The following is a 19,250-nucleotide window of genomic DNA, read 5'->3' on the forward strand; positions in this document are numbered from 1 at the left end:
ATTAATGTCCACAGCGCGCATGCTAACACGGCCAAGTTCGCTTTTATCAGTATGCTAATAAAAAGAACAGCCCAAAGAGAAGCAGCACGAGCAGAAGCAACAGAGCATCCTCCTGTAGAACTTAGAATGCCAAAAGAAACCTGTCATCGCTGGATTGTTGAAAGAGCACGCGCCCGAAAGCAATGAAATGTGTGAGGCAAACGAAAGACTCAAGACACAAACTTCTTGTCAACAAGTCTTTGAATATGCGAACGTGGTTTCATTGCACATTTGAGCCGCACTTGATTGCCACTTTCCATTATGAGTGCCGCCGAAGAAGGAGGCATTTCTGGGCGGACAGTGCTGCATTTTCATTTTCATAATTTACGCATCTGGGTCACTGTGCTAATTGTTTGTAATTATTATTCAATATGTGAGGCATGGCTTTCTTGTCGCGTAGAAAGTGCTAATTTCATTAAATTTGAATTTTAACTCGAGTTATTGATCGCGACATTCCAAAACATTTCGTGGGTTCAACGAACCCTACCCAATTGCTGACCCAGTTCCTTGGCAAGGAAGTCTGCGGATTAGTGTAATCACTTCCCTGCCGCACTTTCCTTTCCCATTACACAATTCGCCCTGCTCTCTGATTAACTCATTTCGGACGGGGTTCCCACAATAAAGTTGGTATAAAGTGCATAAACGCCACAACTTTCCCCTTCTCCCGCCTGCTGCGAAGTGTCGCTCTTCAGAGGAGGGCACCCCGAAAAAGTCGCACGTCTATTACGGGCCACAGCAATTAGGTGTAGTTTTTAATGGCACAGAAATAGTGGCAATCAAAAGCGTGGTAAACATAATTACGACGACAAAACGAAACACATAATAGCGAAAATGCTTAATCCAGCCCTGCGGCCAATGTTGACAAAGAGCAGAGCCAGCGAAGTCATTAGACACCCGGGCCAATCTCAGAGGGGCCCCGAAAACCCTAAGACTCAACTTAAACTGTCTCTGGCGAGCTAATTTTTAAACCAGATTCGGGGGATTGGAGGGGACTCGGCGCTTTTCTACATTTCTTATTTCTTTCAATGGCACGGCCAGCAGCAGCTGCAACTTTCACTTTTGGCAGTCAAAAATTTCTCGCTCAGCTTCTGAGTGCTGTTGCCTTTGCGGCTGTATGTGATGTGGTGCGGCGCCAGGCAGAGAGAATTATTTATGGCTTACCGAATTTATGCCTCAACTTTAACCGCAACGCAACGCAACGGCAAAAGCAGCCAAACCAGAACGGTAGGACGCAAAATAAAAATAATTAAAATCAGTGAAATTTTTGATTGCCCCCCTGGCACCGCTGTCCGACGTATGAGGCAACTTCTGATCCCAAATACCGAGGAAGCCAGTCTTCCTGCCCGCCGGTCTGCCTCACGTTTGTTTCATTTTGCTGTTTCATTTGTTGTTTCTGTTTCTGTTGCTTTTTCGGTGAATCAGCCAGGCAGATACCAGATACCAGATACCCAATACCCAATGGAGGTACCACAAAATAAACCAACAACGTCTGCGAGAGAAGCGGCTAAACCCCGTGTACGTAGCACAGCTGACCCCGTTAGCGATCATTGGACAAACAGTCGCTGGCGAGTGCGACTGGAATGTGGACGAAGCCTGGTTGTGGGCTTGGAAACCCTATGCTTCAGGCCCGCAGGTCCCAGTGGTATTTAAAGGCACAAATACACAAATAAAAAAGTCCAGCATGAATGTAAAAGTTATTTAAAAAAAGATATTGCATCTTTAAGTCTCTTATTGGTAAACGTGCAGTAATTAATCAGTCGAGCAAATCAACAAATTTTCCAACAGGGTGCAACGAGAGTTAGTTTCCCAACCCTAGGCAGTTTCCATTTTGATGGCCTCAGGTATTACCATTTCCAAAATCGCCGCCGTCTTAGTCATTCGGATTTAATTTGCATTTCTTTCTGGCAAAAAACGAGAAGGCGAAACAAAACAGCTCGAGAAATTTCACTTTTTAAGGTGCGTAATCGCTCTTGGCCACCGCCACACTACCACACCACACACACTCATAAATCCCGGCTATGATCTCTGGGGTCTGATGTTGCCTGATGTTAACGTTAACAAATGTTGGCAAGTGCAAACACCTTGGCCAAAGTCTCGTGAATCATTCGAGTGTTGCAATCACACGAAATTTCGAGCGAATTCCCGCAAACCGAAAGCAATCACCGGCCAAGGAAATCCGTGATCGGATTTCCGCTCTCTCGCTGGTGAAGATAGAAAGTGACGCCCACATGCTAAGTGCGATTAGCATATAGAAATGAATAACCCCATTGGCCAAAACAAGCAAAATTCCTTCAGGCCAGAAGACAAATAAAAAAAAAAAAAAATTAAAAACGGAATGACTTAAAAATCAATAAACCGAAATAGCCGCTGACCGCGTCTAAAAAATGGCAATGAAAGTCAAGGCAACGTGCCTGAAATCTTAATTATAATAATACGCATTTGCAGGTTCTTCAAAGAGAAATGGTGAAATTTTTAGCTTGCCGCCAGAGTGTGAAGTTCAAGCCGAGCACTTCAAATGCCACACACACACACTCCAAAACTTGCATTTGTTGCTATTTTATTAGTTTTAATGAAGTCGACGACGGCGAATCGAAATTTACAACAACTTATGGCACAAAGCGAGGAAATTATGCGCTGCACACATGCGCAGACCATATGAATTGTACAATGGAATTGTTATTATTAAAGTACTGTCCGTGCCATCAAATGGAAACTGCTCAAGTGCTGATTTAAAGAAAAAGCGTACAGAAAAGCTGGTCGGCACACAGTGACAGCTGGATAGTTTGCTATACTTTTCGAAGTATATCTTTTTAAATTTGTATTTAATTCTTAGCAATTATTACTGTTAGTTTTGTGAATGATGTGAGTGATTTGTCGACAATTACCTTCAGTTCGTTATAAAGTTTTTCACGGTGTAACAAATGTATAAGCACGAGCCGCAATGGCTCAAATAAAAAGGAAAGTGCCGAGGATGCCCGATTTGAAAAACAATTTCAGAGAGCAGCGATAAGGCCGATAAGCGAGCGATGATTGACTATGTTCGCCGATGGACGTATCCCATTTTGCAGAATCGCCGCACGTCACCGATCTGGTCGGCCAATAAATCTTTCAAGGCTGTCAGTTCGTTTTTGGTGGCCAAGTGTGACTTCCTCGGCTAGAGAAGAAGCACCCATAAATGGCCAGATCTCCAGTGTAATTCGGTTTAGGCCTGCTGCCTCTGGCATTGCTTTTATGGTCACTTGGCTTTTTGGCTCACTTGGCTGGTTGCTGGGTTGTTTTTAATGCAATTGCAATAGCTGCGGCATTAGAAATTGCTGCGCCCGCGCGTTCCATCCAGTAAATGGGTTGGCTCCAAGTTCTGTTTCTGCTTCTGATTCCGCTTTTGTTTGGCCCGGCATAGCTAAGCATATAGTATGATTCTGGCTTGCCAGCCAATTTGGGTCGCTGGCGATGGCTATAAATCAGGCGGCGGACTCCTTCCCTATTGGGAACGCTGCTCCGACCTTTTGGAAAAGTAATAAATTAGCTAACGGTTGGCTGCCAATTGATCTCGTTATCTCCTCGTCTGTGTATTGAATAATTCGAGCCCAGTGCATAACAGCCGCCGACACGCAACCCATTGAATCTCATGCAAAGTGTGAATTCATTACCAGAATTCAATTACTTTGCACTTTACATAACGCCAGGCGATGGTCAATGAACCTGAAAATTTTTTGGCCAGCGGAATGCGGAATCTCGGAAACAAGTTAGCGGCAATTAGCATGTAGTCCACGATTTGTAGGTCAACCGAATTTGATGGAGAGGAAAGTATGGCATCGCGAGATCTCGACTAAAATAAAAAGCCGTCTTTTGCAAGTAGTTGCGTACATAATTATTCTCTTACAAAAACTCAACTAACGTTTTTTCACCAGATGTGCAAGGGCCGGCGACAAAAAAGCGGAGGCTGAACAAAAGACTTAAGGCACGAACTCGTGTGGGTTGCAGGGCTTGCCCTGATTTCCAGCTGGTGACCAGCAACAGCCCGCTGCAGTTTGCTTATTTTTTGTGCTTTGTCGAGTGCAGCTAATTAGCATTAGCTGCAACCGTAATGGCCGACAAACATTCCTAACCGCTTAACCCACAAATCTTACCCGCAAACTGGCTGAACCTGGCTGATATCCTTGGCTGTGGTGGCCCTAAGTATTCCACAATTAGTTGATTGTTTAGAAACCAATAGAGTTCACACAGGCACACTCGCGGCGAATGGAAGAGCTCACCGAGCACACACAACAATTACCGTTGTTGCGATTTCCGTTGACGGTGCCGTACGAAATTCGATTCGATTTTCCAAACACGTCTCGCACTTTTCTTTTCTCTCGGCTCGCGTTCAATATTGAATTTCTGGTATTTGCATTTCTGCCGCGAAAGAATCTGAAGAGAAGACCACGACGCGACCGCTGCCTTCAACGGCCACACACTGAATGAAGTTGTGCGACGACAAAAGAAATTTTTATTAAAAAGAAAGCACTGCCAACAGGTAAGACGGCTGGCAGCTGTTACAAACGGTTAACAGAGCCCCTGTTAACTCGTAACTGGTGGTGGAAATTCAAAAATCAAATCTACTGCAGTGGAACAATTTAATTGTTAACTGCAATCAAAGATTTTACGAGCCGCTTCCGAGGGACCCCTATAAGAGCGAAATGTATTCGGTTCTTGTGATAAGAAAGTTAGATTAAAAGATTTCAGAGCCAAAAGTCTTAATTGATCAAGAAAGTTTCTTCTCAGAACATAATTGCGTACTTACACTTGAATGGTTTGGCCCTGGACAACAATTGGTATTTGTAAACGAAAGCTGACCAGGCACAGCTATTAAGACAGAAACTTTTTATTTGGAAAATCGGACAATTAAGCCCTAATATCTTATATAAAATCGCATTTAATGCGCAAAAAGAGGTGCCTAATGACTTAAAGCTCATACTTAACTGGCTGATGTTACGTGCATTTGTTCGACGAACCAGCAAAATATTTTGGCGGCTCTGGTCCAAGAAACGACACCAAACTTCCAAGCAGCAAACAGTGAAAGCGGAAGCACTTATTATTCTCTGTATTTTGCACCACTGAAAAAAGTAATGGACAAAACGCTCGAACGACAACAGCAATCAAAGCAATACATATAATTACTTCATTCAGAAACGCAACCGGAATTGGATTCAGGGCCACAAAGTTTTCAACCGCTGGCAAATAAAAATCGGGCATTCAATAAGAGGAGGAATGCTGTCTGTTATCACTTTCGGATCTTAGTTATCCAATCCTATGTTTATTTGCCCGATTTTCTTGCAATTTTATTGATATCTTGCATAATGAACTTTTTCTTCACCTCACATTACGTATTTTTTAAGAGAAGTCATTACAAGATTTGTGCACAAAATATGAAAAAATAAGTAGAATTTTAAACTAAGGATCAGTTTTTACATATTTACCTATATTTCTAGGTCATTAGGTTCTTATATGAAATAGTTATAGAAGTAAGTTGGTTGTAAATATTGTTTGAGATATCCCAAATTTTTGTTTTTTTCCTATCCATTTAACTGAGATTTAAAGTAGTTATATTATAATAATTATAATATAATATTATAATAATAGCTAACCACTTTTGCAATCAACACAAATTCTACTCACTGGGCTTAGTAAATAAATAAATTTATTCCGTCCACATTTTTTTATATACTACATTCTGCGTATAGTTCAAAGGTGCTACAGAACGATTTGAATATTTCTTTGCTGCTAGGCAGCAAACAGTCACTAGAGTACGCACACTCGTTGCGGTGTCGATGAAATTCGTCCTTGGATCACTTAGCGCGCCTGGTTAAAAGGATTGTCCGGGGACTTGTTCCACTCTTTCATCAGCAGTTGCTTCCACTGGGACATGCGAAGTGAGGGATTCTCAGCCTTAATGCGGGGCAGATTGTTGGCTTCAAAGGTCTTATAGGCAGCACGCATTCGCTTCTCGGGATGTTTGTCCTCTTCGCTGTCATTTACACTATAATTGAATAAAAGATAATTAATATGAATACAACAAGTGTCATTAAGGGTACCCACCTAAGCACCACCAGGGCCTCGTCAATGTTGGACGCCACATCCGTGTCGGCCATGGATCGGTTTAGATTCTCCTCGATGTGATTTTGGACCACCACTCGCGCGGCCACAGGCTTGTTGGCCTCGTTGATGGCCTCGATTACGCGCTGCTTCTTCTCCATCTCCTCAAGAATCATTTGGCGGTTGATCTTGGCCAACGGCTGCTTGCGCTGCGTGTTGATGGAGGACATTTCCTGGTCTAGCAGCGCCTTGGCCTCCGACTTTCGCTTGGCCGCCTCGGCCCGCTTGCGCTCCTCCTCGTCCTTGCGCTGTTGTTTCTTGGCAAGATTCTTATCGTCATCGCGCCACAGGCGATCCTCTGCCTCCTTGGTCTTCTTCTCCTGCGTGGCCTTCTTGGTGGCCTCCTTGCGCTCGCGGGCCTCCACCGCCTTTGAGTTGATTCCCATTTTCTTTGGCATTGTGTCCTTTATAATGAATTCGTTCCTAAAATGTTGTCTATTTTTTTTTTATTGATTTGGAGCCAGTGTGACCAAGGCTGCAAGGCTAAAGTGCTAAACTACCGAAGAGTACCGGAAAAGAAATACTAGAAAATTAACTACCTCAAATACAGTATTTCAGCTGAAATATATTCAAAATTCATTTTAATAAAATGATTCAAGACATGTTTCATTATCTTATAGTTGATTACGGTTCTTAGAATCTCAATATAAAAATAAAAGAAATAAACTAAAATAGCTATCTTAGTGACCGCTGTTGTATATAAGCATTCTAAACCTGGTCTCACTATAATCTAAGGCATTTGTTTTGGTTACTCCACATTGTTATAAACAACAAATCGCATTCAAATGGATATTCTGAAAGCTGAAATAGCTCGAAAGCGCAAGCTGCTGGAGCAAAAGCAGCTGGTGGACGAAAATAAGAAGTACTTTAGGCGCGGTGACTTGAACGCCAAGAACACAGAGGAAGTGCTCCAGAAGGTGGGCTACAAAAAGCAGGAATCCGTCGAAGCACAAGGACAGACCACGGAGGGCGCCTACAGTTTTGTGGCCGATGGCCAGAACATATTGCCGCGCACGGAGGTCATCCGGAGGCTTAGGGAACGCGGAGAACCCATCCTTATATTTGGTGAGACGGAGCCCGAGGCCTTTGATAGATTGCGACAATGCGAGATTTCGCAACCAGAGGCCAATCGTGGTTTCCGCAACGATTTCCAGGAGGCCATGGAGCAGGTAGACGCCGCCTACCTGCAGGAGATGTTCGCTAACACACCCACCACCAAGGAAGACAAGAAGTCGGACTTCGCTGAGCTGGACGAGTCCGTGTCGTGGGAGAGCATACAGACAATGGCTCAAAAGATGGGCCGCAACAAGGACTACGACATGGATGTGATCATCACACTACTTACCTTCCTGCTTAAGCTCTGGAACGATCAGATTGCCAACTACAGCAAGCACGAGAAGATGTCCACTAAGGTGAAGATGACCCGCGTCATCTACACGCAGACTAAGGAGTACGTGAAGCCGTTGTTTCGCAAACTGAAGCACCACACTCTTCCAGAGGACATTCTGGACAGTCTGCGAGACATCTGCAAGCACCTGCTCAACCGCAACTACATCACAGCCAGCGATGCCTACCTAGAAATGGCCATCGGAAACGCGCCCTGGCCCATTGGTGTCACTATGGTGGGCATCCACGCTCGTACGGGTCGCGAAAAGATTTTCTCAAAAAATGTGGCCCACGTAATGAACGACGAAACACAGCGCAAGTACATCCAGGGACTTAAACGGCTGATGACCAAGTGCCAGGAGTACTTTCCCACCGATCCCTCCAAATGCGTGGAGTATGTCAGTAAGAAGGATCGCGAATAAACTAGAGCTTTATGTTAGTCATTATTGTAATACCAATATCAAGCGTTTAACTTTGTATGTAGAGAGCAAGGGGGGTTCCGCATTAGTTACAGTTTTACTTCTTTCCCAGTTCAGCGGAGCGCTGTGAAGACTTCTCCACGGCGTTTATTAAAGTAGACCTGAAAGCAAGGAAGAAAGCAATTGAGCAACAGTGCAATAAACAGCTTCATGGTAAACCACCTCAGGTTTCCCTTTTCCAGCTCATGAACGCCTACTATGGTGGCACCACCGGGAGAGCAGACCTCATCCCGCAGCACCGCTGGATGCTTGCCAGTGAGTAACACGGTTTTGGCCGCTCCCAGAAGTGTCTGAGCCGCAAACTGAAGAGCCATCTGACGCGGGACGCCCTGTTTTACTCCGCCATCGGCCAGTGCCTCTATAATAGTGTAAACAAAGGCCGGACCGCATCCAGCTACCCCGGTGACGGCGTCGATCATGGATTCTGGCACCTGTTGTGCCAGTCCCAGGGCATTGAGCATTAGGTGAATCTTTTCCAAGTCGTGATGCGAAACGCGTGCGTTGCCAGTGTAAACAGTGCAGCCCTCGCCCACCTGCATGGATGTGTTGGGCATGGTGCGGATCACCTTCAGCTCCGAACTGCCCATGAAGCTGAAGGCCTCCTCCAGCGTTTGGAGGCTGGTTCCCGCCAAAACCGACACCACCAGCTTGTTGGCATCCTTGGCCGACGGAACATGCTTGTACTTAAGCTGGTCCGCGCACGTTGATAGCATGTGCGGCTTTACGCAAATGAATACTATGTCCGTGTGCTCCAGGACATTGCAGTTGTCGTCGCAGGTCACAGCTCCCAGATCCCGCCAACGCTGCAAATTCTCGATGTGGGGACCGGAGACAAGCACCTGGCTGGCCTTCACGATTCCACAGCGCACCAGTCCGGATCCTATGGCGAAGGCCATGTTTCCGCCTCCGATGAAGCCGATTCTTTCGTCCAACTTGGCCATGCTTAAATGAACGGTTTCAGGCTCTAGCGATGTCTTTGCACAATATATTAGAAGGCCCTTCAGATGATTATAGGCAATTGATTGATGTTAGATAACTTTATAGCCCTCAAGCTTGTCCTAGTGTCAATATTTGAGGTGGCTGGATTTTTATCGCTCCTCTAATCAATAACAGCTGCCGGTTGCAGGGGCGCAGCTAGGAAACATTATTTTGAGGGGCTAGCACCTGAATGATTACAATATATTGATATTAAAAATCATATACTTTAACTCGCAAAAAAATTATAATATGATTAATGTGGATTCAGAAAAAAATTAATTATATCTTGGTATAATATTTACATTTTTAAAAATATTTTTAATTTTTGTTTTCAATCCCTGAAGTTACTCCCATGAGCTTTGGTGTGACCAGATATTTGTTGCCCAAAAAACAAAAATACCAGATAAGCTTGCCATTCTTGAAACTTAAATTTATTTGTTATGATTTCTTCCGCGGATTGCTCTCCGAAAATTTGGTGAATTAGTTGGAATAAAGCTGATTTCAAGCTGAAAAGTATGCGGCGTCATTTACAGTGGAGTATAAAACAAGTGGGTTCACTTACCATACAGCCAAACAACTTTTAACCCAGGGTACTTAACAGCTAACGGCCAGTTATTCGGATGGTCAGCTGTCTCCTCGCCGGGTGACTGAAGAAGCTCTGCAAGATGCCCTTAGGTGGAAGACCCTAAATGCCTTTGTGCGCCTCACGCCGGAACAGGCGGCCCAGCAGGCCCAGGAATCGGAGGAGCGCTATAAGCTAAGGCAACCGATTAGTGATCTTGATGGAGTCACCATTGCCATAAAGGACAACTTTTGCACCAAAGATGTTCACACCACCTGTGCTTCTAGGTAGGAGACCATGGGAACCCTGCATCACAGCAATATTATCCTTGTAGTACTCGTTGTCAGGATGCTCGAAGACTTTGTGCCGCCCTACGATGCAACTGTGTGCTCCCGACTTAAGCAAGCCGGCGCTGTAGTCCTGGGAAAGACCAATATGGATCAATTTGCCATGGGCGCCGGCACAGTAGACTCTCTGTTCGGACCGACTAAGAACATCTGGAGCGAAGACCTTGACAAGGATCACTGGCGCATCGCGGGCGGAAGTTCCGGAGGCTCTGCATCCGCCGTGGCCGCGGGTCTTTGTTATGCGTGAGTACTAGCTTGTTTATGTTTTGAACACCTAACCTCAAACTCGATGGTAGAAAAAGTTGCATATTTGACCAAAATTAATCACCAGAGGTCTAAAAGGCAGCTGTGTCCACGCCGAGACTGCAGATTTATTAACGGATTATGAGCGGACTCGCACTGACCGCACTTCGCATTCGCATTACATAACAGACTAAGTTTAGGGGCACTAAATGTTTAGATGATGATCTCGGTGTTGCCCAGATCCTCGTCCGAGGGCAATGTAATGCTGGCGGGGTCCACGTAGTTGGGGCTGACCAGATCCACGCCGGCCTGCTCGCGCCGGCGAAGCTCTAAAAAGCCCTCACGCTGGGCCCAGTCGCGGAACTGAGTGTCGGGCAGGTAGGCCCAGTAGAAGGTGCCCCACACCAGGCACAGTGTGACCGTGAAGAAGAACGTCGACTTGGTGGCCTTGCGATCCTCGACCTGGTCCTTGTAGTCGAATCCGTAGCTCTGCCAGTTCTTTGGACTCGGATTGGCGAAATCCTCCGTCGTAAGAGAAGTGGGGGCCGTGATGGTCTCATCCTTCTTAGGGGACGTGTTGATTGCCCGAACCATTGCCGCCTGGTTGGCCACCAGGGAACGCTGTAGCGCCACGGCGCGGTTGGTCAGACGGAACAGCGCAGACATCGCGTTGGGGAAGAAATTTTAGTCGCAAATTTCGTAAATAATCGAGTTTTCCCTTAATCGCTCGATTTCTGACAGCTGCGCAGTGTGAACGTTTGCTGCACCTTGTCAGCTGGCCGAGGGGATTGCCACTCGGTGTAGTATTTATTCGGTATTTTAATTCGAACCGCCTTAATTTGAACTCCAAGAAACTTTTCTGGAAATAAATTTAAATAAAATTACTTCTTATATTCCAGAGCAATTGGTTCGGACACAGGCGGCTCCACTCGAAACCCGGCCTCATACTGCGGTGTAGTGGGCCTAAAACCTACCTACGGCCTCGTCTCCCGCCATGGACTCATCCCACTAGTCAATTCCATGGACGTGCCCGGCATTTTCGCCCGCTCCGTTAGCGATTGCGTAGCGGTACTGAATACAGTGGCAGGGCAGGATCAACTGGACTCTACAACGATCAGGAAACCTTTCATCAGGCTGAATCTGCCGGAAGTCGGGCAAATTGACCTGAGCACTGTGCGCATAGGAATACCAAAAGAATACCATTGCCACGGTCTTTCCGCCGAAGTTCTGGAAACGTGGTCTAAGGTGGCCGATCTCCTGGAGTGTAGCGGTGCATCCGTCAGACAGGTTTCCTTGCCCAATACGGCATCAAGTATATTCGTGTACTCCATTCTTAATCAGTGCGAGGTGGCCAGCAACATGGCAAGGTACGATGGAATCGAGTACGGCCATCGGGCATCAGACGAGCGCAGCACGGAGCAGTTGTATGCCCTTTCCAGGGCCGAGGGATTCAACGAGGTGGTGAAGACACGCATTCTTACGGGAAACTTTCTGCTGCTGAAAAAGAACTATGACCACTACTTTGAGAAGGCATTGCGGGTGCGCCGCCTTATTGCAGAGGACTTTGCTAAAGTGTTTGATTCTTCGGCCCAAGAAGAACGCGTGGATATCCTACTTACACCGACCACTCTTACGGAGGCTCCGCTGTACAAGGACTTCGCCTCCCTGACCAACAGAGACCAGTGTGCCGTTCAGGACTTTTGCACTCAGCCCGCCAACATGGCTGGGATTCCCGCCGTGTCTATACCCATTCGTCTGTCCCGGGCAGGATTGCCCTTGAGCCTTCAGCTGATGAGCAACAGCCTCAACGAGCAGTTACTGCTTACTGTGGCACGATGGATAGAGGCGCAGGTGGAATTCGACAGCCTGGAGCACACCCAAGAGTATAAAAACAGTTTATAAAACTTTGAATAAATCCTGTTTAATTGTTAAGAGGGTTTCCTATTCTCTGAGACGACAAGATGGCCATTAAACTATACAAACTTCGCACTGCGAATATATCCGTCGCTGCTTGCTATGTATACAGTGTTGTTGGCTCCACAGCATATGCTGTTTACACAGCTACCCACTTCCACCTCGCCCAGGGCTTTTGGCTTTCCCGCTCCCAGATCGGTCCACCCCTTAACTTTTTTGTCATAGCCGCCGGAGTACAAATAGGTCTCATTCCCGCAAAGGGCGTTTACGATCCACTCATGGCAGTCCTAAAATTAGATCAAAAGTCTGTCGTGTATAACAGCTTGGATCTAGATACATATACTGCAAACTCACCGGCAATTCCCAAATTTTGGAGTACTGTTGCTGCGAAAGGTTGTTCACAAGTTGCAAACCCATCCCAGAGCGATCGGGAAAGGCCAGATAGCTGCGCTTGCCATCTACCAATGGCCCAAGAAGTTGGAGCGGAGACTTACCTGGAATCACCGCCTTATTGCTGTACTTTCCGGACTTGCCCTCCGCCACCTGGGACACCACCACGTCCAGGTCGCGAACAGTGTAAATGAGATTCTGCTCGCCGGCCAGTGACTTGACCTCCTCCACCAGGCTGTACTTGAAGAGCATGCGATCGTTGGTCCAAGTGGTCACCACACCCTTGTCATCGCCCGTGTAAAGCACGGATCCGTCACAGTACATGGCCTGGATGGCGTCGTCGCAGCGGAATAGCTCCTGCACTGACTCGTCTCCATAGGGAGGCAGCATGAAGTGCACCTGGCCATCACAGCTACTCGAGTAGACCTTTCCGTGCTGATTGATGGCCATGCAGTATATGTACGCCTCGTGAGCGTTCACAGAGGCCAATAGTTGCAGTTCTGGAGACCATATCTGCAGAGGAATACATTAGCTGAGGAAGAATCGCAGAAACCGGTTGATACCCACTCGTATTTTACCGTCGGCGCCTCCGGAGAACAGCTGTCCATCGAAGTACGCCACACAGGTGGCGTCTCCTTCATGTCTCTCGGAGGACGTGTGCTCGATGCGGGCGTTGTTGGCCATTTGCAGATTTGAATCGGACTGAGTGAATCCCTTCTCATCCATAGTCTTTTGACTTCACCAATGTACGTAAATATAGCATGGAAATACTCTCTGCAAAGCTATAAATAAATCCGACAAACACACTGGGCGCAAAAAAAGTCCTCACTTAGCTTCCCTTAGAAATAGTGAAAAATGCAGTGAATGGCGTTCGAACAGTGAAACTAAATATTTTAAAATCAATTATCAAGTGTAGCTGTAATTATTAAATATAGCAATTGCGAATTAATATTTATTTCTTGTGCCTTAAAGGCTGAAATGGTAATGGTTTTGAATCGCCATACATTTATGCATTAAAGTTCTTATTTAATTTCGATAAATGCTATATATTTTTTTTATTTGTATAGAGTACGAATTAGAAAAACTAACATCATTCAGGCTATTGTGATTCATTACTTGTTTAAGTTCAGACCGCTGAAACTAATGTCGTTGGCCGAATCCTCTGCAATAATGAAGTTAAACTTGAAAGGGCTTCCGGGTTCAACTGGTTGAAGGCTGCTGGGATTGAAGTCCTTGGTTGAATGAGGCTCGTTTGAATTGGTGCCTTCGGCGGGAGAGGGAAAGTTGAAGCGGAAGTCCTTTCCGGATGTTAAGAGTGCCGACTTCTTCACGAAGCTAGACTTTTTGGATGCTTCAGTCGTAGGTGTAAATTTGATTTGCCTGGAGGCTAGAAGCATTTTCTGCTCCTCCTGCTGCATCTTCGCTCGGTAGTCGCCCAGGGCTAGCTTCATCACCTGCCGCTTTCTGATGAGCGGCGCTGTTGAGCTGGTCAGGACCTTTATGTTCTTGGCGGTATCTTCGGCCACTTTCTGGGCCAGTTTTCCGCTTTCAAGGGCGGTTTGCAACTGCTGCACACACCAGCAGAGCTCCACTTCGAACTGGGTGACTAGGTTCTCGTCGATTGGAGGAGGTTCCACCACCGGCGTGGGCTTCTTGATTGCTCCCTGGATTGGCGGTGGCTTATTAATCGATTTGGCGGTTCTTCGTTTGTGCATGGCTAAAAACTTCAATGTTTACAAAATGTGCTCTTGGACAGTTAGAGATGGACAAACAAGCTGTGCCTCTCGATGTTTTTGTGACAGCAAAGTCTCTAGTCTGGCAACTCTGCGCCGCCAGCTGTTCGTCTTCTTCTTGGATTTACCTTTATTGTGAATCTTTTGTAAAAGCTAATAAGTTATTAAATAAAGAGTCTAGCAATGGCACAAGTCGCTTTCCTAGACAATCTGCTTAGGGAATACCTAGTTTTTCGAGGTTTCTCCAGCACCTTGAAGGCCCTCGACGTGGAGCAGCGTACTGAAAAGGACCAGCATTTCCGTGCAGAACGAATCCTGGAGCAATTCAACATTGCCGTTCAAACGTCCGACCTTCAGGCTCTCAGGAGTTTGTGGTTTCACCTGGACAACAACATGTTTTCCAAGCTGGAGCACTCCTACGCCGTCGGTAAGTTCTTCTTTCGAACACTATCCCTTTAATTTATGATTATTAAACTTCCAGCTGTCAAGAAACTGGAAAACAGCCTCCTTAAATACTACCTGGTGACCGCCTACAGTAGCAATCGCCCTGAGAAGGTGTCCGAGTTCTTTAACAAGTTGGCAGGCGATCTGCAGCAGCAAAGCGAGTGGAAGGATTGGTTCTGTAAATATCTGTAACGATACCACCGATCATCACCATGTTAATGACGTCCAAATATCTTCAGACTTTCCCTTTTGCAAGAACGCCGAGGAGTCGCCAGCTTTTGCCCTGTTCTTCACCAAGCAATGGCAGGATACGTTGCTTCTGTCGCTGCGCAACTTCCTGACCACTGTATACCAGTGTCTGCCGCAGCCCACATTCGTGCGTGCGGAGCAGGAGGCGGCCCACATGCAGCGACTTAGTGAAGACAACGCAGGTCTCCGCACCCGGGTACTCAACTTGCAGCAGGAGCTGCACCAGATGACCCAGCAGCAATCAGGAACTGTGGCCGCCGGAGCAAGCGGAAGTTCTCTCGGCGGTGGGACCGATAATGGAGCCCGACGACGCAGCGTATATCGCCAGCAGCAGAGCCTAAGCGACATTTTGCCCTTCGACATTAGTCCTCCCGGACACATAGTGGACGATTTCTGCATCATTGCCTCCGAGGCGAACAGCGTGAGCCAGGCCAGCGACGCCCAGGCGCGAAGCCTCAAGCAGTTAATCCGTAACATCGGATCGGGCAGTTCGCCTGTGATGGGACGCAAGGAACAGACAGCAAGTTCCTTGGGCGAAAAGTCTACCAAACGCAGGTCTGGCAGCGTGGGACGCAGTTGGATTTAGGAACCTACACAGGTAACTATACATCACTTTTCCAAAAGGTTGTCCTAAGTCTCTATTACAAATATAAAAGCGTCGAGATCAAAATGTACCACTTTAGTTTTTAAATTAGTTAATTCGTAGACATTCCACATAGATTAAACATTTTGTTCTACCGCTATACCATACAAAAAATAAAACTGAACCATAAACGCTGAATACCCAAATATTTTATGTTCATAGATTTCAATATATGTACATTAACAAAATATATAAAATAAATTTCAATAAATTGTATTCACATTGTTGCATGTCTATAACATTTTCTGGGATGATTTTTTACAATTTAAATTCCGCTTTTAGGGTGACTAACAGCCTTCCTTTAGAAGTTTCTTTAAGTTCTTTATCTACCCACATTGAACATACAAATAAACCCTCCCAATAAAATATTCCAGCAGTTTTCAAGTGTTATCTAATGTTTTTTAATCAATAAGCGATTCTCATCAGTTCGTAGACGTACAAGTGTACTACAAAACAAGGAGCAATGCGTGTAGCGTAATACATAATTGCAATAAATAACGTAAAATTACAAATAAATATATTGTAGGTGTATAGACGATTCGTATTCGTGTATAAAACATCTCCGTTTATACAAGCAGCACAATTTAAAAAATACAATTTATTGTATAAAGGTGTTGTGTATATATAGTGATATATGTATATGTTGCATAAAGTAGCATCGCTTCTGACTCGTTTCCGTCCGTCAATAAATGCAGTTTCGGCTTGGCTACGGAAGGGAATTGCTCATCTGATTATGGATATCTTTTCTTATGGAATATGTATTATAGCTGGCTACAGCAGTGGGTTAGACCCACTCTACAACGCCGTTTCAAACGAGGGCAATGGAGGATTCGCTACCGGAGCTGCCACGTACTTGTTGCCGCCTTCGGTGTTGGCACCTCCAGCTGCCTTATTTGACCTAGCAAAGCTGGGCTTCAGCTCCCCGCGCATGAAGTTGTTCTCCTCGGTTTGCAAAAAGAAGTTCCTCTTCAAGTCGAAGCTCGAGGGCACGGTCTCGCCCGCCTCAGAACTGGCTCGCGATCCTCCGCTGGTGTTGGAGTGATCCTCCTCGCTATTCGCCTCCGGAATCGTGGTGGACATGATGTCAGTTCGCGGTGGTGCCGCTGCAGCAGCCACCATGTTTACAGGACCTCGCATCTTTGGAGCAAAGGTCTTAGAGGGCGATCCAAACTGCCCTTGCCGAAGCATCCTCCGGTTGGCGAAAGTCTTGGGTGAGCCGCTCAGATCTAGGAGCTTTAGGCTGGTGTTGATCGTCGGTTTGCTCCCAGCTGATGCTACTTTCTGTCCGGGCCCACTGGGTTTTAAAACGGGCGGCGGTGCGGTGGCTTGGGTCGGCTTCTTCAGAAGCTCCACGGCGGATACCTTCCTCTGAATCGGACTCGCCTTGGCGGACTTGGCCAGCAGCAGCTTCTTAAAGTCCATAAGCGTGGTTTTGCTTTGGCCAATGCGATCGGCGCAGGTATTGAGGCGTTCGGGTGCGTCATCAGTCCAGTTGCGGGATGGCTGCTTCATGGGGGGAAGTTGCGTGTTCTCCGGATCTCGTTCTGCCTCTCCGCTCCTCGTGGGCGTGGAGGTGAGGAAGGCTCCTGCACGATTCCTTGGCACTATTGGCGATATGTTGCTCCTGTTGCCTTCCGCTGCTGTTGACGCAGCTGCAGCCACTGGGCGTGGCAGTCGGTCGGCCCGTCGAATGGGCGTGGCGTAGAGGTCATCCCGGCAGGTCACGTTGCCAGGGGGCTGTGGCCTTGGCTGGCTGCGGCGATTCTGCAGTGTCCAGTAGATGGGTGCACTGCGCTGGAAGGGCGTGGCAGTCGCATCTTCCTGTGGCTGGGTGCTCGGTGCTGGCTGCACTTGCTCATAGATATTAGAGAAACGTTGATACCCTGCGGATAGAAGAATGATTGCGCGGATTAGATTCTAGTCTCTTTTTTGTAGCCAATATTCCTCTTGAGATTAGTGTGCGGTTTCAAGTGCAGATCGTCGTTAGGGCTATCAAATATAACAAGCGTTCGGGGCAAGCGGTTCCATACGTACCTGGGTGCTTCGGATGACATTACCTCGGAGTCCCAGTCCCAAATCCCCAATCCCAATGAACTGAGCGAGTATTTACAAATGCTGATTGGTGCATGGGTGCTGGGATGAAAATTTGCGATTGTGGTGGTGGATGCTTAAATGCATAAATGCTTTTGGGTGGGATGGTTCGACTGTAAGTATGGGGATACCTTTACCGCGAACCAAATGCCAATGATAATGTCAATGCCGAATTTTCGTTTGTGTTCATTTTATTCTCTTTTTTAAACATTACTTACGATCGGTGGTAAATTGGATTTCGTTTATGGAATGTGGTTGAACTTAGCCGAGAACTTAACTTGTTTAGGCCATGTGCTTATCTTTCAGCTACTCGTGCAACTACTATTGATCATTCGTTAGTCGGACGGGGTGTGCAAAAAACTACTACTACTCTATAACATATACAAACACACAAGCAATTTGGTTAAGAAAATGCAATAGAAGTCTTTTGCACGCCTCACAGTCCGAGTAATTTGGAAAATGAGTAGGAAATTCGAAATAAAAAACTCGAAAAATTAGCATCATAGTCGTGGAACTTAAACTTAAGTAATAAACGTTGTAGTTGAGTATTAAGTGGATGTACAAGACGTGAACGGTGCAAAAAACTTTACAAAATGTACAATAATCATGTGTTGGTTTATGTTAATTATAATTAGTTACAAACATACTTATGGGTAAACAATTAACATGTATTATTCAGTAATTCTAATGTTAAGAACACACATAACTAATTAAACGAGCATAATTCGGGGGACAAAAAATTAAAAACGAGAGGCAATAATACTTTGTTTATACACACGCTTGGATTTAAAATAAAACTTTGTGAGTATGAATAAGTTTAGTTAAGTTTATTTCAATTCTGCATAAAGGTATTGCAGTGCAAACTGTATAAACAGCGCAGGTTATTAAGTCTCGAAAGCCAGCTGGTTTATAAGTGTATATGCAAGTGTAGATTTCAGGGAAATTAACTTTTAAATAGGAGCACAGCTTGGAGCATATCAAGTGTGAACATTGAACCCCAGGACAGTACCAAACAGACCCCCATCTTGGCCCATTGAACACGCACGGGTCTGGCCAAGTGCATGCAACTTTAATGAGGCCCACACACTACATGGGTGGCTCAAGGGTCCGGCGCTCCTTTGAGCCGTGCCAATCTCGGCAATTAGGGTTTTGTGTGGGTTTTTGTTGTAGTGTTTGCTCAAGAGTCGAGCTGGATAGTCTAACTACCATATCTCAGTAACCTCGAATTTCTGTAAAATGCGCTGGCGACGGTTGCCGTTCTCGTCGCTGGGCAGGATGATTTTGAACGGGCGCAGCAGCACACTGTCCACAAAGGACTTGTGGTACTTTTGGGACGGCAGGGACTGGAAGAGGGGCGGGGCCAACTCCTCCTCGTCCTCTTCTGATTCGGAATCTGAGGAGTTTGCGGCGATTTTGTCTGGCCTTTGTTCAGGCGAAGCTACGGCCAACAGGGCGGGTGAGTCATCAAAGTTCTCAAGCGACTTGTTCTTTAGATAGGAGGAATCGTTACCCGTGGTTAGCGACAGCGAGAACTCGTCCACCAGGCGCTCAAAGGACTTGGCTATCCGCCGCTCCCCGCCAGGTGAGTGGGTGGCGGTGGGCAGGTGGTTGCCTAGG

General features: G+C 46.3%; 9 protein-coding genes across 10 annotated transcripts in view; 3 read left to right on the plus strand and 6 right to left on the minus strand.

The window, feature by feature from the left end:
* Window positions 1-5,702: 5,702 nt before the first annotated feature.
* LOC122621065 (coiled-coil domain-containing protein 124) lies at window positions 5,703-6,656 on the minus strand. The gene is made up of 2 exons (XM_043798802.1): window positions 6,118-6,656; window positions 5,703-6,058 (listed from the first exon to the last, which is right to left on the minus strand). Exons 1-2 carry the CDS (start codon window positions 6,570-6,572, stop codon window positions 5,872-5,874), a joined length of 642 nt encoding a protein of 213 aa, XP_043654737.1. The 5' UTR covers window positions 6,573-6,656; the 3' UTR covers window positions 5,703-5,871.
* Window positions 6,657-6,885: 229 nt separating this feature from the next.
* On the plus strand, window positions 6,886-8,031 carry LOC122619445 (pre-mRNA-splicing factor 18). The gene has a single exon (XM_043796399.1). The coding sequence runs from the start codon at window positions 6,960-6,962 to the stop codon at window positions 7,980-7,982; it is 1,023 nt and encodes a 340-aa protein (XP_043652334.1). The 5' UTR covers window positions 6,886-6,959; the 3' UTR covers window positions 7,983-8,031.
* LOC122619448 (pyrroline-5-carboxylate reductase) lies at window positions 7,980-9,374 on the minus strand. Its single transcript, XM_043796402.1, has 3 exons — window positions 9,320-9,374; window positions 8,202-9,203; window positions 7,980-8,140 (listed from the first exon to the last, which is right to left on the minus strand). Exons 2-3 carry the CDS (start codon window positions 8,978-8,980, stop codon window positions 8,077-8,079), a joined length of 843 nt encoding a protein of 280 aa, XP_043652337.1. The 5' UTR covers window positions 8,981-9,203; window positions 9,320-9,374; the 3' UTR covers window positions 7,980-8,076.
* A 34-nt stretch (window positions 9,375-9,408) lies between these two features.
* On the plus strand, window positions 9,409-12,112 carry LOC122619444 (glutamyl-tRNA(Gln) amidotransferase subunit A, mitochondrial). The gene is made up of 4 exons (XM_043796398.1): window positions 9,409-9,565; window positions 9,619-9,866; window positions 9,927-10,169; window positions 11,069-12,112. Exons 1-4 carry the CDS (start codon window positions 9,533-9,535, stop codon window positions 12,069-12,071), a joined length of 1,527 nt encoding a protein of 508 aa, XP_043652333.1. The 5' UTR covers window positions 9,409-9,532; the 3' UTR covers window positions 12,072-12,112.
* Window positions 10,263-10,923, minus strand: LOC122619450 (NADH dehydrogenase [ubiquinone] 1 beta subcomplex subunit 11, mitochondrial). Its single transcript, XM_043796405.1, has one exon. It carries the CDS (start codon window positions 10,833-10,835, stop codon window positions 10,383-10,385), a length of 453 nt encoding a protein of 150 aa, XP_043652340.1. The 5' UTR covers window positions 10,836-10,923; the 3' UTR covers window positions 10,263-10,382.
* A 30-nt stretch (window positions 12,113-12,142) lies between the features above and the next one.
* On the minus strand, window positions 12,143-13,308 carry LOC122619447. The gene is made up of 3 exons (XM_043796401.1): window positions 13,041-13,308; window positions 12,438-12,986; window positions 12,143-12,370 (listed from the first exon to the last, which is right to left on the minus strand). Exons 1-3 carry the CDS (start codon window positions 13,197-13,199, stop codon window positions 12,143-12,145), a joined length of 936 nt encoding a protein of 311 aa, XP_043652336.1. The 5' UTR covers window positions 13,200-13,308.
* Window positions 13,309-13,503: 195 nt separating this feature from the next.
* On the minus strand, window positions 13,504-14,312 carry LOC122619449 (UPF0488 protein CG14286). The gene has a single exon (XM_043796403.1). It carries the CDS (start codon window positions 14,186-14,188, stop codon window positions 13,586-13,588), a length of 603 nt encoding a protein of 200 aa, XP_043652338.1. The 5' UTR covers window positions 14,189-14,312; the 3' UTR covers window positions 13,504-13,585.
* On the plus strand, window positions 14,249-15,680 carry LOC122619446 (WD repeat-containing protein 91). The gene is made up of 3 exons (XM_043796400.1): window positions 14,249-14,633; window positions 14,688-14,828; window positions 14,890-15,680. Exons 1-3 carry the CDS (start codon window positions 14,390-14,392, stop codon window positions 15,483-15,485), a joined length of 981 nt encoding a protein of 326 aa, XP_043652335.1. The 5' UTR covers window positions 14,249-14,389; the 3' UTR covers window positions 15,486-15,680.
* A 239-nt stretch (window positions 15,681-15,919) lies between these two features.
* Window positions 15,920-19,250, minus strand: part of LOC122619239 (serine-rich adhesin for platelets) — a 38,663-nt gene continuing 35,332 nt past the window's right edge. The window contains exon 6 of one of the 2 annotated variants that reach the window (XM_043796035.1): window positions 15,920-17,425. In XM_043796035.1, the coding sequence (XP_043651970.1) occupies window positions 16,338-17,425 (1,088 nt within the window). In that variant the 3' untranslated portion in view covers window positions 15,920-16,337. The remainder of the gene's footprint in view (window positions 17,426-19,250) is intronic. The other variant, XM_043796036.1, reaches the window with a different exon arrangement.

Source organism: Drosophila teissieri, chromosome 3R (genome assembly GCF_016746235.2).
Source record: "Drosophila teissieri strain GT53w chromosome 3R, Prin_Dtei_1.1, whole genome shotgun sequence".
In the NCBI taxonomy this organism is placed as follows: Eukaryota; Metazoa; Arthropoda; class Insecta; order Diptera; family Drosophilidae; genus Drosophila; species Drosophila teissieri.